This window comes from Acomys russatus, chromosome 17, assembly GCF_903995435.1.
Source record: "Acomys russatus chromosome 17, mAcoRus1.1, whole genome shotgun sequence".
Lineage (NCBI taxonomy): Eukaryota > Metazoa > Chordata > Mammalia > Rodentia > Muridae > Acomys > Acomys russatus.
Window position 1 is genome coordinate 12,091,499 of NC_067153.1, and position 16,394 is coordinate 12,107,892.

At 47.7% G+C, this 16,394-nt stretch overlaps 1 protein-coding gene across 3 annotated transcripts in view; it reads left to right on the forward strand.

Annotated features, from left to right (window-relative positions):
* Positions 1-214: 214 nt before the first annotated feature.
* Positions 215-16,394, forward strand: part of Kcnk9 (potassium two pore domain channel subfamily K member 9) — a 35,496-nt gene continuing 19,316 nt past the window's right edge. For 2 of the 3 annotated variants that reach the window (XM_051159562.1, XM_051159563.1), the window contains exon 1: positions 462-882. In XM_051159562.1, coding sequence (XP_051015519.1) covers positions 600-882 — 283 coding nt within the window. In that variant the 5' untranslated portion in view covers positions 462-599. Of the gene's footprint in view, positions 883-16,394 lie in introns of all 3 variants that reach the window. The other variant, XM_051159564.1, reaches the window with a different exon arrangement.

Below are 16,394 nucleotides of genomic sequence, written 5' to 3' on the forward strand. Positions count from 1 at the left end.
TCTCTGCGCCCGCGGAACCCGCTGCGCCCGCGGAACCCGCTGATCCCGCGGAACCCTCTGCGCCCGCGGAACCCGCTGCGCCCGCGGAACCCGCTGGGCCCGCGGGACCCGCTGTGCCCGCGGAACTCGCAGCGCCCGTGGAACCCGCTGGGCTCGCGGAACCCGCTGCGCCCGCGGAACCCGCGGAACCTGCGGAACCCGTAGGTCCCGCGGAACCCATAGGTCCCGCAGAAGCCGCTGAGTCCGCAGAAGCCGCTGCGCCTGTGGAACCCGCTGCGCCCGCGGAGTCCGCCGAGCCTGCCGAGCCCGGGGCGTCCGCTGCGCCCGCAGAACCCGCAGAGTCCGGGGAGCCGGCTGAAGCCGCTGAATCCCAGGGGCCCGTGGCACCCGAGGATGGCCCTCAGCCTGAAGGTGGTCAAGTTCTTGACAGTGAGGACCCCCAAGATGATTCCGAAATTTCCAGCATCAGCTGCGGCATCTGCTGTTACCACCGCTTACAACTTAGACTCCATCGCAGAGGAGGCTTCGTCCGCGCAGCGCTGCATTGGGACGCGCGAGGTTTGGGTCATTTCCCATTTGGCGGCTCCTTCTTCGCGGCCATGAAGCGGCAGAACGTGCGTACCCTGTCCCTGATTGCCTGTACTTTCACCTACCTACTGGTGGGTGCCGCGGTGTTCGACGCCCTAGAGTCAGACCATGAGATGCGAGAGGAGGAGAAACTTAAAGCCGAAGAGGTCCGCATCAGAGGCAAGTACAACATCAGCTCTGACGACTACCAACAGCTGGAGCTGGTAATCCTGCAATCTGAGCCTCACCGCGCTGGTGTCCAGTGGAAATTCGCGGGTTCCTTCTACTTCGCCATCACTGTCATCACAACTATAGGTAAGGGGTGGGTGTGCCTCCACTAGGCACCTGGGAGACAGGGAGGAGTCCAAGGGAGGGAGTGGAGGTAGCACACACTGAGCAAGGCTGGGTGGGGGCTCCTCAGGTTCAAGACAGCCCCAGTTTCTGTGTCTCTATCCTCTGGGATATGATCTCACTTCTCCAAGGGATCCTGTCTGGTGCCCCACACTGCTCTGGTGTCTGGGCCAGGCTTGTGAACTCCCAGAGACAGACTGCTGTTGTCTTGGGGGTGGAGGCGCCACTTTTGCGAAGTGTGGAGCGCTAAAAATAATCCTACAGCAGACACCCACCCGCCAAACGCCCCTGTGCTGGCTACGCTTCCCTGAGTGGGTTCCAAGCCTTATACTTACTACTTCTTGGGGAATTTGGGACAAAGCTGGTTGGGAACCAAGGTGACAGGAGGCTGCTTATCGGGCTAGGGAGGGGGTGGCACGGATCCTTCCTCACCTGGGGACATTTTGGGAACCAAGAATCCAGCACCCGTTATTTTTCTTTTGAGTTGTGGAGCATGTCAGGTGCTGGGAGAAGAGTTTTCTGTTTTGTGGTTGGGATGGGGGTGGCAGCAGGTGACCTGCAATGCAGTCCTGGTGGGTTGGATACAGCAGTGCTTATTTGCTCCTGTGGACTGAGCGTGGACCAGGAGGAGTCTGGATGTTGTTTGAAAGCTGGAGGGAGTTTAACCCCCTCTGGGAAAAAAGTCCCTCTGGTACAAGACGGGCTTGCCTATAGATCCCCGCATTCAGGTGACTGTCCACAGAGCAGTTTCTGCTTGATCCTTATGGCTGCACCCCCACTGAGGCTGGTGGTTGGGAGACACCTCTAGATTTTCACGTTGAGACCTGTGGGAATATGAATGCGACACTTCATCCTAGGGGATCTGGTGGATGTCCTTCCGGCAGGATGCAGAATGGTGTCTCTGGCTGGCCGCTTGCCCTGTTATGGCTGAATAACTTGGGTGATCCCTTTGGACCTACAAGGATCAGAAAGTCTCTTTTGCCCCTGATAAGATCCCCCCTCATTTATCTTCCTTTACTGGACCCCTCCTCCAATTTCCCTATGATTTTTGGGTGTGTGTGTCTGAAAAACTCTGTGTTGTTGGAGGGAGAAAAAGAAGGACACAGGATTTCAGGATGCCATATGCAACAGGAAGCTCCAGCCCGGGACAGACTGTCTTTGCTTCTTGCTTGGAAAGACTTTTTTAAGAATTGCTTTATTTAAATATGTGCTAAATTGGGTTACATTTTTGTATTTTGGAGAAGGAAGTTACGTTTTTGTTGTTCATATAACCAGTTTTGCCCCTGATGGCCCTAAAGCCCCAACCCCCAGCCGGCGGCATTTCCAGGTTGGAGAAGAGGCCAGTGGCCATTTTGTCATTTTTGTCTTTGAACTGTGGTGGTGATATACAGATATGTTCTGGGGGTACGTCTATTTGCTGGAAGGCAAGAATATTGCCCATGACATGCGGGGGAGGGGGTGAGAAGGATCTCTCCCCCCCCCAAAAGTGCCTTCTGTGATCTAGCTCTGAAACAGTGACTTTGGTGTTCAGGCTTGTTCCTTGTCATAAAACCAGCACAGAAAACTGTTGACTAGTCCCAAGAGGTGGGTGACACTGTGAGAGGGCTGGGGTTAAGGACAAGCGCAGTCGTGTTGCAGCATTCTTTAAAAAAACCAAGCCAAACCAAACAAAAGCTTGGGGCAGCTCTTACTGAGGTATGCTTTCTCAGTATAATCAGCAGTTCTGGATCTAGGCTTCCAATGTTTTAAACTCCAAAGAAAATGGTGTCAAGGGAAGAGGAACTAAACACAACTGTTGTCTTGACCCCCAGAGAAGGGTGCTGTCTTTAGTACAGAATGATGGCCACTTGAGAAAGTGGAAAATGTTAATTTTTCTTGTATTGTTTTTTTACTGATTTTTTTGGAAAAAGTTGAAAATACACATACATACACATGCTTACATGTGTACAACATGCACTTACATATACACAAACATACACATTCTTATGCACTTTTATATGCATACAGACATACATGTACACATACATGAACAGACATACATGCACACATTCTCTCTCACATATGTGCACATGTGCATGCATTCATACACACTCATATGCACACATGCATGCATACATGTATACATATACTTATACACATACCTAATTGCATGCACATTTATACACGTGCAGGCACACACATGTAGGCAGGCATACACACTCATATGCATGCACACACGCATGCATGAGCACACACACCCATGCACATATAAGTATACTTAATTTTATGTACACATACACACATGCATACATGCACACACATGCATATGTATGCATACACATGTCCTAAGGTAGCTGTGCTTGAGAGGGAAGAGTTCAAGAGGGGGAAGTAGGTGGTGCTGAAGGGGGTCTGCTTGGGCACAGGGGATTTATTAGAATTTTCTCTGTTTGTGGACAAGGTCTGGGAGCTTGCATAATATATCACTGGTATAAACTTATCACCTCCCACAGTGGGAGGTTCAAACTAAAACTGTCCCACGGTCAGCGTCTTTGCAGAATGTACCAGAGATGGGATTTCTACCACAGTTCATTTTTTTCCTGTGTAACATTTGTGATCTAGGTTGGTTATCCCTAGGGCCATTAAAAAGGAAGACAGCCGGTGCCATCTGCAGAGCTGCGGAGGACAACTTAAAGGCTAGTGTGTCATGGGGGAAGGAGTGTGGGCTCGTGGGTCTTCTTCTTTAGCTATGGTTTTGGGGAACAGGGAAGAAGCACACACTTTCATCAACCTGAGTCTATCTGAATCTGAGGTTGCTGCCATAGGAGTGGAGGTGACTGGTTTAGGACTGGGGTCTGTAGGCAGGGGTGGGGCCTGCTGAGAAAATCTCTAGGGATTCTGCCCTATTCCAGACAGACAACGAAGTCCTGCCTGTCCAAGACAGAAACAGATCGGAGAACAACTTTTCACAAAATGGGCAGCATTCACCACAGGATTTGAGGTGGTCATGGTCTACACTTCTGTCAAGTACCTGCTCTGCCTTGTTTGAACTGAATGCTTTGAGACTCTGGGGACAGTCCAGATGACAAGATAAGGTCTAGCCTTGGCAAACAGTACTGGAAACCCAGATACTTGGTGTAGTTCAGTGTGAAGTAGGCACAGCTAACCTCTGTGAGAGCCTTTATTTGCCCTGAGCTACCCACCAAACTAAACACACAAACATACACACATGCACACATGTGCACATAGCACACATGCACACATATGCATGCATACCATCCTTACACACACACACACTCACACACTGACACACATTTGGGTGTGCATGTGCATGCATATACACATTTACACACAGCATCCTTACACACATATGCACATGCTCACACACATGCATACACGCATGCAGACAAGCACAGCATCCTTATGCACATGCATGCCCAGCATCATTACACACACATGCACTCACATGCACATGTTCACACACATGCACACTCACTCACAAAGCACCCTTGCACACTCATGCACACTTATGCACAACATCTTCACAGACACATGCATGCACATGCACACACATGTACGTGCACACACACAGCATCCTTACCCAGCATGGAACTTCCCCACCCCAGTCCTCCAAGCCCCCACCCTTGCCCTCCTCTCCTGCAGTCAATTGCAGCCTTCTGGATTCAGATCATTCTACTTCAAGTCTAAACTGCCTTTGTTCCCCGAACCTACAGTGTCCAGTGCTGTACTTGGCATGGAGTAGGCATCTCACACAAAGAACTACAAAGCTGAAGCAGGACCCATGGGACAGATTGATGCCTGAGGAATGATGGAACTTAATCCCCCCCTCTCTTTTTATCCATGAGCTGGTGGGAACAGGGCTCCACTCGACAGATGAGGAAACTGAGGCAGATAAGGCAATGCACACAAAGGTAGAGAGCATAGAAGACCATCATGCAAGTAGAGTCTCCTTACTTCAGGCTCTCACTGGGAAGTCATCCCAAGGGTCATGGTGTGCCTCTGAGCCCCACCTCGCCATTTAGTGAGCCTTCAGTGCCAAGCCCAGGTGATGAGTGACACTAGGAGCAAGCGAGTTCTTACTTCTTCATATCCAGGCTGGCATCCATCATGCAGTGGATGCAGGAGGTACCTGCAGACAGGTCTGCTTCCCCACATCCTTCCTAGTCCTCGGCCTGGCCCTCCTCACTCAACTCAAGGCTCTCTAGCAAACATCGTGCTTACAGATGCCATGGAGTAAACAGGGAAGTGGGGCTGTTCATCTGAGGCAGCATCACAGACATGTCTCCCTAGACATTCAGAGGCACGCTAGCCTAGTGCTCTCAAAAAAGAATGAGATGAGAGACAAGGACCTCCAGGCACCTGCCACATTCACTTGCTCTGTCCTGGATTAGCTAACCTACGAAGACCAGAGAGGGAAGAATAGGAATGGGAGGTGGGAGCTATCCTAGTAATGGTTGTCCATGTACTTACTATGGACACCCCTATCCACTCATTCCTATGCACATATTATTTATTCACACAGCTACTCAACCATTCTGCCACCCACCACCGTATCTTTCAATCTTCTGTGGGCCTGCTATTCATTGCCTCATCCGGTACTGTCACCTCCACCCACTCCATCCCCCACTAGCCAGTCACCATCCAGGCCTCCATGCCCACGGACATTCATTTCATTACCCAACATTGCACTGCCGGAGCCCTACAAATACCTGCCATTCAACTTCTTCCCTTGACGCACACTGTCGTCCTTGCACTAATCATTCTGCATCTGACACTGTGACTTATCGTCTGTGAACCTGCCATTCATCCCTCCATCTAACATACTATCACTAGTTTCTATGCCTTCCTGTCATTCGTTTCTTCACCAGCCATTGTATTGCTCAGCCCTTCATGTACCTGCCCTTCATTTCCCATCAGCCACTGCTTCACTCACTGCCTCACAAGCACCTCTCATGTTCCCAGCCCACTGTCATATCACCCATTCTTCCATGAAACTCCTCTTTCTGACAAGGGGTATCACTTTCTCACACATAACCTGTCATCAGTTGCCACCCTTGCATTTCTCAATCCACTGCAAACCTGTCATCTCACCCCGTTAACTATTGCACCGTTCAGTTTTCTCCACATACACAGTCCTTCACCCATCAATCACTGTGACATTTGAGCCTCCATTCCTCCATCATTCATTCCTGCCCCTGATATTGTATCTATCACACAGTTACCAGAAACGTATAATCCATTCTTCTAAATTGCCACGGTGTCATGTGGTCCTCCATAGAATTGGCATTCATTCCTGTCTCATCAATGTATCGTTTGGTCCTTCCACCACATGCCATGTATTTCCCCTTTGAGTACTGATCACTTAGTGCTCCATGCATATGCCATACAATTCTTTATCTCTACCTTTATCCACCTTCCTCCCTACCATCTTCTCTTCAACTCTCTCCTCCTTGCACATTTGTCTTCCCCACAACTGCCATTCAAACATCCAGCTGCCATCTTACTATTTACGTCTCCACAGCTGCTCACCCCCTAGCCTGTCTTTGTATGACTAAGGTCACACAGCTACCACTTTCCTCTACCTACCATTGTCCTAGCTTCCCTCTGAGGCCTCATCACTTACTCGTCCAGGGAGCTTCCATCCTCCCGTCTCCCACTGTACCATAGTTCTTCACACCCTGTCACCCATTTCCTTACCCACCAGTCTCTCAGTCACCTATATGCTGGTCATCCATCCCCCTCCCCCGTTTTTATTTCATTGTGCCACTTGATATTCCAGATACTTGTCACTCGACCCCTTCCCCCCCCCAACTTGCCATTGTAACTCAGTTCTCCAACTTCCTCTTATTCATTTGTTCCATTCACCTCTGCATCATTCAGTCTTCCGTGCGTGTGTCGCTCATCTTCTATGGTCCCCTAAATCCCTCCAACCTCCTGTACTCCCCATTCCTCCCACGGTCTTAAACTGTGTCACCAGCTCTCTAAACTCACCATCCATCCCCTCATCTGACATGGATTGTTCAGTTCCTCCCCATCTTTCAGTCATTCTCCCTCCTGCCATCGGTTTGCTCGCATAATCACGTACTTGCCACTCTCCATCTGCCAGCGCCCAGGCAGTTGCTCTTCACCCATGTCCTTTTGTCTCCATCCACAATTGTACCATCCAGTTCTTCCTATACCTTTCACTTGTTTTCTGTCCACTACGGTACCACTGAGCCTTCATGCACCTGCTATTCAATCTCTTCCTGCCATTTTGTCACTCAAACCTGTCATTCTTTCCCCTATCCCCCGTTATGCTATGCAGTTGTCCAGCTACCATTTATTTCTCCACCCATTTTGGTGTCCCGTCACTCTTCCCTCCGCTTTTGTATCACTCACTCCTCAGCGTGTCTGCCATTCCTTCTTCTGCTCACCATTACGTCACCTAATCCTCCATGTGCCTTACATCTGTTCCTCTATGCACGACACTGCATACCGTTCATTCCACTATACACTCACTCTGCGTCAGTCGCTCAGTCCCCATTGCACCTGTCACTCATTCCCCTATGCCTTATTGCATCATGTACTCCTTCCTTCCTCAGTTCTCCTAAGAACTCTCACTCATTCTCCAAAGAACCACTACATTACCCAGCCCTCCTCACACCTGTCATCCATTCCCCTGTGTACCATACCATCCATCACGCGGTGCTCCACATACTGCCACTCATTTCACTAAAACTATTGCGTCTCTCCACCTTCACTGTATCTATCTTCTATCCCCCTTTATACTAGGAGAGCACTCATTCCCAAATGCACCTATCTTTGATTCCCCCATATGTTACAACATCATTCGGTCTTCCAAGCAACTGTCGCTGATTATCCTATACACCGTGACATCAGTTGATCCTCTGTGCCACTGTCATTCATGGTCCATGCACCATCACACTTCCCAGCCACTCCTGCCGCTGCCATATATTGCTCTATACATCACTACATCAGTTGCCCATGTACCTGCCACTCCTCCCTCCATGAACCTGCTGTTCATTTCCCTATACATCGTTACGTCACTCGGTTCTCCATGAACCTGCCACTCATTCCAAGAAGCAATGATTTCACTCCATCCTCTGTGTTCCTGTCGCCCATCCCCCGTTCACCATTATGTCCTTCAGTTCCCCATGCACCTGTCATTTATTCTCTCACCTACTGTTTTGTTACATGGCTCTCTGTGTGACCATAATTCATTACCCATCAGATATTGTATCATTCAGCCATACACTGACCTACTATCTTTTTTTTTTTTTTCTCCATTTGGTAAGGCGTCACATTAACTTTTAAGGCAATTGTCACCGTTTTGTAATTACTCCTTGTATCACTCTATGCTCAATACATCTGCCATTCATTTATCGTTTTCCGTCACGCCACTCGATTTTATATGTATCTGTTATTCGTTCTTCCACCCACTAGTGTATCTTATAATTCACCCCCACTTCTGCAAATGTAGCCCTCATCCCTGTATGAGCCAGGATTTCTCATCTGCTTGTATCATTTCTCACTGCACACAGCATCCCTCCTCCAACCTTCCATCATGTCCTCACTCTGCTATTGCCTCACCTAGCACTCTATGCACCTGTAATTTAGTCCATCCTCTGTTACTATATAAGTCTTATGTGCACTTATCCATTCCTCATTCCATTTTCTGTACCACTTTGCCATGCACACACTTGTCACTTATTCTCCTCTCTGACATTGTCTTATTCATTTCTCCATGCAGGTGTTATTAATTTTCCCACTGGGCTCAGTGCCACTCAGTTTTTATTTATACACCTATAATTTCTTTTCTCCCTCATGCTTTATTTTGCTCAGTCCTTAAATCTGTGGCTCATTCTATTTTCTGACATTGCATATCACAGTCCTCTACATTTTCAACATATGCCCCTACTCCCCACCTGTCAGGGTACCACTAAGTCTTCCTGTACCTGCCATTAATGCATCCCATCATTCATTCCCCCCCCCCTGCCAATGTGTCACTGGGGTGTCAGTGCACCTGCCACTCATTCTTCACTCTACCATTGCATTGTTCAGTCCTCCAGTCACCTGTCATTATTTCAAGCATCTGACATTGTATCAGTCACTGTCTCCATGTCCTTTATTTCCATATGTGCGATTGTGTTTGTAAATGTATTCATATCTTCTATTCTCTCCCATCTTCATAAATATATCATTCATTCTCCTATCTGGTGTTTTTCTCCTTACCCCACAATTCTGCCATTTATTTTCCTACCTGTCTTCATGTTCCCAGTTTCTCCACTACCTCATCTCCACCTACCTACTCACTCCTCACTTGCCCCTGCCATTGCATCCCATCTCCCCTGCACCTTCATTCCCATCTGTTCTGGTGCCATTCTGTTACCTAAATACCTGAAATGTGTTCCCTGATTCTCTCTTGTATTCCAAGTTTATTCTACACTCATCAACTATTTCCTCTTCGGTCACTAAACTACTAAGTTCTTTCATGTCATCCCTTCCCTCAGTTGCCATGGTATCATGTTTTCAGGCACTTTCAGACACACATGCTGTCACTCATCTGACACCCGCTTCTCCATGTATTTATTCCTCTAACACCATCCAATCATTTTGTCCACTGCACTCCTATAATTATCTGCATCCAGCCCGTCTCTGATGCACCCAGACAATCTCCCTCACAAATTGGGGTGGCGTTTGGGTCACTTACCTATAGTTGATCTGACGTGGGGTATGATGGCAGCTGATACAGGAAAGGGCAGGGTAAGCTAAGCATGGTGTTCTATCATAAGGAGGCAATGGAGCTTGAGGGGGCCCTGGCTTAAGGGAGTATCCATGCTGGGAGGTGCTGGAGATAAGCTCTTTTCTGACAACACCTGGATGATGAAGAATTCTAGTGGCTGAGAAGGTTAGTATGGTGTTTGTTGGGGACAATGCTCAGGCCAGGGGAACGTAAACACAGAAGAAGTGGAGGCTAGTGCGTATGGATTTGTGAAATGGCCATCTCGTCACTGGGAAGGAGCAGTAGTAAGTGATGGTAGAGAAGGCTTACAGAATATATAAAAGCTCATTCATCTTGGTATTGTTCACATGGGTTGCTAGAATCATTCAGCAGTTGTGTGCAGCTGCTTATAGCTTAGAACCCAAGGAATGGTGAATTGAGAGAATAGCAGTCGTTTTTCTAAATTAGGAAGCCTAGGTAGGCAGATGCTTGCAGAGCTTCAGCTTGCACTTTTTCACTCAGCTGTCTAGCTCACAGGCTCTGACTGACACATGTGTTTTATTTGGCTCTTATGTTATTCAAAAATATGGAGCATTAGTTAACAACATTATTAATTTTATAGTAAGTTACTTTGATACTTGCTTTTCTATTTATAAACACTTATTTTATTTTATTTAGTTATATTTCCCCCCTGGTTTCATGTGGTGGCATTCAGTAGGCCTTTCCCACACTTAAAGTATTAAAGGCTATGTGTTGTCCTCTGTTTGCCACTTTGGCTGCATCCTATGGTCAATTATTTGTAAAAAAAAAAATTGCAAGTGAATTTTTTTCTTTTTTACAATCAATGACCTGCAAATGATTTTCAAATGAGCTTTTTATTCTCATCATCACCTATTTATACATACTTTATGAGTTTCTCTTTTTAATTCAAAAGTTAAGCATGTGAGTTTTAAAGTCATACAACATGCATGCATGTGAAAGCTTCTCAGCAGAGAGATAAGAATCATGAGCTTTGAGGCTGATTGTCATTGATTGTGGCTTGTTGAGCTACCTTGAGATTTGACCTCACTGTGCTTTGGCCTTTGTCATCTATTACATGTGGAGACCAATGACTACAAAAATGGATGTCAAGGTGCTTGGGATAGTTAGATTTATTTTTTTATTCCATTTTAAATATTTAAAACAGCTTACATGTACTGAGTGTCATGGTCTATAAGCAAATTCCAAATACACAGTTTCTGTATTTTGAATTTTTTTTGGGGGGGGGGTTTCTTTTGTTGCTAAAATTTATCTTTTGCTGAGTCCTACAGCTATTTGAAAAGAACATTTATTTTTCTGTTGTATGTAAAGTTCTATAAAATCCTATTAATTCAAACTCATCTATGTTTTCTTTCTCGGGGGATGGAAAAATAGTGATTACTGGCTTAGTGAACCTTGCACACACTGAGTTTAGCACACAGTGTCTCAGGCTATCATCACGTTGTTAAATTGTATGCACACCTGGCTCATGTGCTCTGTCTAGGCCCCACCCTGTCCCAGCAGCTCCACATATAGGCCTCGTCACTCCCACAACCCAATAGCTTGGCTCCCTGGGTTCTTCATTGTGTGTTCCTGGCTTTATAGCCTGGTCATTGTCATCAAGTCTGTTGGCTCCTGAAGATGACCCATTGGAGTCTCATTTGGGGCTTTGTTATTGCAGTTTATTACTGTCTCCTTGAGTCGGGCAAACTTTGTTTTACGTGCTTTGAAGCTATGTGGTTAGATGCATACAGGTTCATGTTTGTTATTATTATTATTTTTCTTGGTAGAGACAACAAGCTTCTTTATTGTGTCTGATACTTTTGGTCTGAACCTCCCTTTCCACCCTAATGAAGCTAGAGCCAGCTTCTTTCATTAGCACTTGTTATGTAAATGTTAATGTTTTTAGCTTATTTTTACACTTTTTCTTCTAGGAAGATTTTGACATGGCTTGTAACAAAAGATACAAATATAGGTGAAAAAGTCAGTGTGAAAATCTGGGGATCCATGTACACTCACCTCTGTAGGGATGTGATAGGAGTCCACATTTTCTTGGATAGAAGGGACAAAACGGAAACAAATGCTCTAGGTTCCATCCCTGGGAACAAATGGCAATGAGCTGCACAGGTATGTAATTTTGTGGTTTCGCTAAATGCCATTGCCGGATGAGGACCACGCTGAGCCCTGGCTATGGAGAGGCAGAAGAGGTCTTGGAGTATCCAGGTGAGTAATGGTGCTTAATCAGTCTTCAGGGCCCACTGCCCAGGATTAGTTGGGGCTTAAAGTCCTTTGATTTTTCTACTTTATCTGACATGTTCCTGTTTGTCTTGTATTGAGGACATTGCTTTTCTAGGCAGGAAGGATGGAAAACATCAAAAGGGTTGTTCTAGCCAAGATTATCCTTACACTTTTCCAGAAGTTCCACGCAACAAGTTTTTTCCTCTATCCCAATAGGTTAGAAGTGGATCACATGGCCACATCTGCCTTCTCACTTTGGGCTTTAGAGTGTGAAACTAGTCCGGACGCAGGCTTGGCTATGAAGTATGATGGATGATGACAGAGCCCTAGGGCTTGCTCCGAAAGACAGAAACCATCAGCTGCTATGATATATCTCAGGATATCCTCAAGGACCACATAAAAGTGAGACTAGATGATTGAGCAAGAATAAGTACTCGCAGGAGAGTACCTCTGAGAGGAGGTGATAGCAAGAGGAAGCTGGCACCAGGGGAGGATTTCTTAGGGCAGAGGGGAGGAGGGTGACTAGGAGGAACCTGGTGTCAGGAAGCACTTGAGAGCAGAGGGGAAGAGGTGAGGGGTGGGTGAACTTTTTTTCTGGCTGATTTCTTTTCCTCCTGTTCTCTAGCCATCTGCCCTGTACCCCATCTCTCAGGAGAGGAATGATAGACTAACAGGATAGTATCGTGCTCATCCTCTTTAGCATCTGCCCTGAGCCCAGCAACATTTCTTTATAAAGCAGGGTGCTAAGCATTCAATTTCCCCAGTGCTTTCTCCTTCCTACAGGTAGCATCTGCCAACAGTGCTAGGGTCTTTCCCTCTCCATATAGCAGAAGGAAAATGCTGGGCTCCTTTTGGTCCCTGCTGTTCCTGGCTGAAGTCCTCCCTTCTCCCACACTCAGGAGACCCAGTCATTGGGAAAACTTCTTTCCTCCTCCTCCTCTTCCTCCTCTTCCTCCTCCTTCTTCTTCTCTCTCTCTCTCTCTCTCACACACACTCACATTTTCTTTTTTCCCCTCCCTCCCTCCCTTCCTTCCTTCTTTCTCTTTCCTCCTTTCTTGCTTTTTTAAATCTCTGAGTTTTGCTCTCCAGCTCAGCCTAGATCCATTCTGGGCATATGCAAGGCCCCTGTCTGTTTTTTTTTTGGCTTCCTTTGGAGATGATCTAAGCATTTGTTTTAAAGAGCTGGCGGGGGAGGAGGGCCACAGCATTATGCAACACTGTACTCTGACAATGTTCCACACCTGGCCTTCTCCCAGTTGCAAGCATTTGTGGTAGCTCAAGGCTGGTGTTGATATGCACAAGTCACTACCCTGCTTGAGAACCATCAGAGGCTCTTTATGAACCACGTAAATGCTTACCATGGCCTTTGAGCTCCAAATTCTTGCCGACATGTAGCCCTGACTCTCACTCCATCCCTGCCCCATAGAATGAGTCACAGGCTATGGTGGACACTCTCTCTACTCAGCACCCCTCCTCTGTACGTCCCTCTCTGGCTGTTAGATGATTCTCTTGTATCTCTGCAGCCTCAGGGCTCCAGCCAGCTAAGCACCTGTCAACCCGTGTCATATCAGCCTTTTCCAAACCAGACTTTATGCCCTGCCCCCAGCACCTCTAGCCAGAGACCATGTTGTTACCTGCCAGTGGCGGGGTTGTCCGCCCACCAGTGTCTAGCACTAAGCAGGCCCTCAGAGAATGTTTGTTGAATGAACATAGGCATGTAAATGGGACAGCTTTCACGAGAGCTATATTTAACTGTTCGAGAATATTCTCTGGGTCTTTCAGAAAAGCAAATCCTTGAAAAACATCAGCCCACGAATCTGAACAGCAGGTGCTTGTTAGAAGCAGTGGATGGCTGAGCAGGAGGCTGTGTGTTTCCCCTGATGCCCGGGTTCATTCTGTGGCCCTCGGGGCTCTCTGTAGGGTTCAAGGTGTCTGCTGGCTTTACTCTTTTCTCTTTGAGCCCCATGACACCTGGGAGCCTGTCCTGGCTTCCCAGGTTCTCCTGAAACTTTCAGTCGGTGGACCCACAGAAAAGGGCCCCTTTCCTTCCTCGGGCTCCTCTTTCTGAGCTTTTGGCATGGGGCTGACTGTCTAACTGTCCCACTGTTACCTGTCCATCTGTCAGTTCAATCCCAGGGTCAGGGTGCTGACATCTCTACCAAGTAGGAGGAATCTAGAGAGGAATGGTAGCATTCTAGGGTGTGTGTGTGTGTGTGTGTGTGTGTGTGTGTGTGTGTGTGTGTGTGTGTGTGTATGTGTATGTCACCACCGTGGGGGTTGACTCTGCAGAGTTCCTTGGGAGGCTGACCCTAACAAGGGTTCTGATTCTTAGGGCAGAAGGCAGTCAGTGGCTCTGTACCACGTGCTGTCTGCTTGGGGGCAAACTACTTCCATATGTATCTTTGGCTTCGCTCCCTCCCAAAAAAACCCTCAAGGGTGATAAGGAAGTCTGCAGGGCCAGATCCAAACTATGTTAGGTAGAGACCACCTGCCACACCTCCCTCTTTCCTTTTCCCCTCCTGTCCCTACTCAGTATTTCCACCTGTAAAGTGGGTGGAAAAGGGCTGCTTCCCAGAGGCTCTTTGAGAGACCGTGAGATAATGCATGAGGCCCTTGGCTGGGCTCCGGGTTAGAGCCAGGTAGACAGACAGGGAATGGCACATTATTATTCACATCATTGCCTGTAGTGGTACATGCTGCAGCTCCAAGAGTAGTGAAACATACATGAATGCCACATGTATGTCTGGGGAGATGGATGCTTTCTCCTGCTGCCCCTCTTTGATCTCTAAGACTGCATCTTGTGTCCCCTCTAAGGTATGAAGGACTCACAAGCCCTCAGAGCTGCTACCTGCTAGATCAGAGCAATGGGAAGTGGGGCAGGAGGCCAGATAGGGTGATCTATGGTCTGGCAGGAGTTCTTGACTATAGTTAGGTTGCCTATCTGTCACACTCAGGACTCAGGCATTGGGACTTTAGGCCCCTGCTGCCCACCACTGCTGTTCAATCTGAGCTTGAGCTCTTGGCTGGTCTAGGCAGAGGCATTGCCAGCAGGAAGGGAGGCTGCCAGTTCCTGCCAGTCTCAGGCACAACTGCCAGGTCCCTGTAGTTATGAGATGGGACCAGGTGGCTCAAAGGAAGAGACCAGTGGGGTAGGGTCTGTGCTTGGGAAGGTCTGGTATTAGCAATTGATGACACTCCTGTCTTTCATACAACTTTAGCATTATAGGGTAGTTATTAGAAAATCTAGGAAGAGAGAGAGAGAGAGAGAGAGAGAGAGAGAGAGAGAGAGAGAGATGTTTCCAAGCAGGGGTCAACTTTGGTGAGGCAAAGACTCAGTATGCAGAACTTAGTCCAAGATATAGTAACAAGCTTATAAACAACAGTAGTTTATTTACAATAATCCTGGAGCCTAGAAGGCCAAGGCCAAGAGATCTCTCAAGCTGACAAAGACAAAGTCGACATCTCACCTCCCAAAGACACTATAAGCAAGAACAAGGCTGCCTTCTAGAAGGTGATGTTTTGATCCTGTGCTGGGCAGACAATTATGTCTTCAAACCTAAGTGCCCAAGAAGACTTGCTAGCCATGACCTCATCCTAGTCTGAACAGACTTAGCTAGTGGTGAGTGGGTTTGACCTGGGATTGGTTAAGCACAGCATTATGGGGTACCCTAAAGCTGAGGAAAATTCAGATGGGGTGGAGGATCCAGATGTGACAGAGCCTGAATCCCTTCCCAGTGTCATGTCCCTTATAATGCAGGGAACTCCCCAATCACTGAACTCACTAAGCCTTTCCTTTACTCTCGCTCCTTTCTCTGGAAATTCAGTGGAGCTTAAGACCCTACAGGCCCCTCTTTGTCTGTGTGCCCACTGTGGACAATGGGACTTTTACATGAAGTGGTCAGAGCCTGGGCTAGCCCTGTCCCACACCCCTCTGTCCTTCTTCCTTAGAGACAGTCCTCAGACCCAGGGCGTTGCCATGGGGACTGTGAGCTGTAGTCTATTTTGAGATCATGGTAGAGTGTGATTTTAGTACTGTCTGGGCTGCCTGGTGGTTTCACTGTTTGTCCCGATGACAAGCTAGAGAGTTTGGAATGGTTTTGCTACAGATATACTACTCCTTAATGTGAAGGACAGGTGGTCGGCTTCCAGGCTGATCAGTATACACCCGCTAGAGTGGTCCACAAGTATCCTCATGCCTAGGGGGATGGTGAGGTGGGGGATGCCTTCCTGCAGGAGGTGTCCTCAGCCAAGATTCAGCGCTCCCTAGCAGCTCACTCAGGTGACTGTTGCTGGCTGGTCCTGCCTACAGATGGCAAAGGAGCAGTGGATGCCCCAGAAGAGAGGACGGAGGGCCCTTTAGCAAAGAGAGAGAGAGAGAGAGAGAGAGAGAGAGAGACAGACAGACAAGACAGACAGACAGAGACAGAGAGAAACATGGTATGATGAAGTTCAAAAGTGGAGGTGCTGGTGACATCTGAGGCAGAAAGGTGAGGGATGGCTG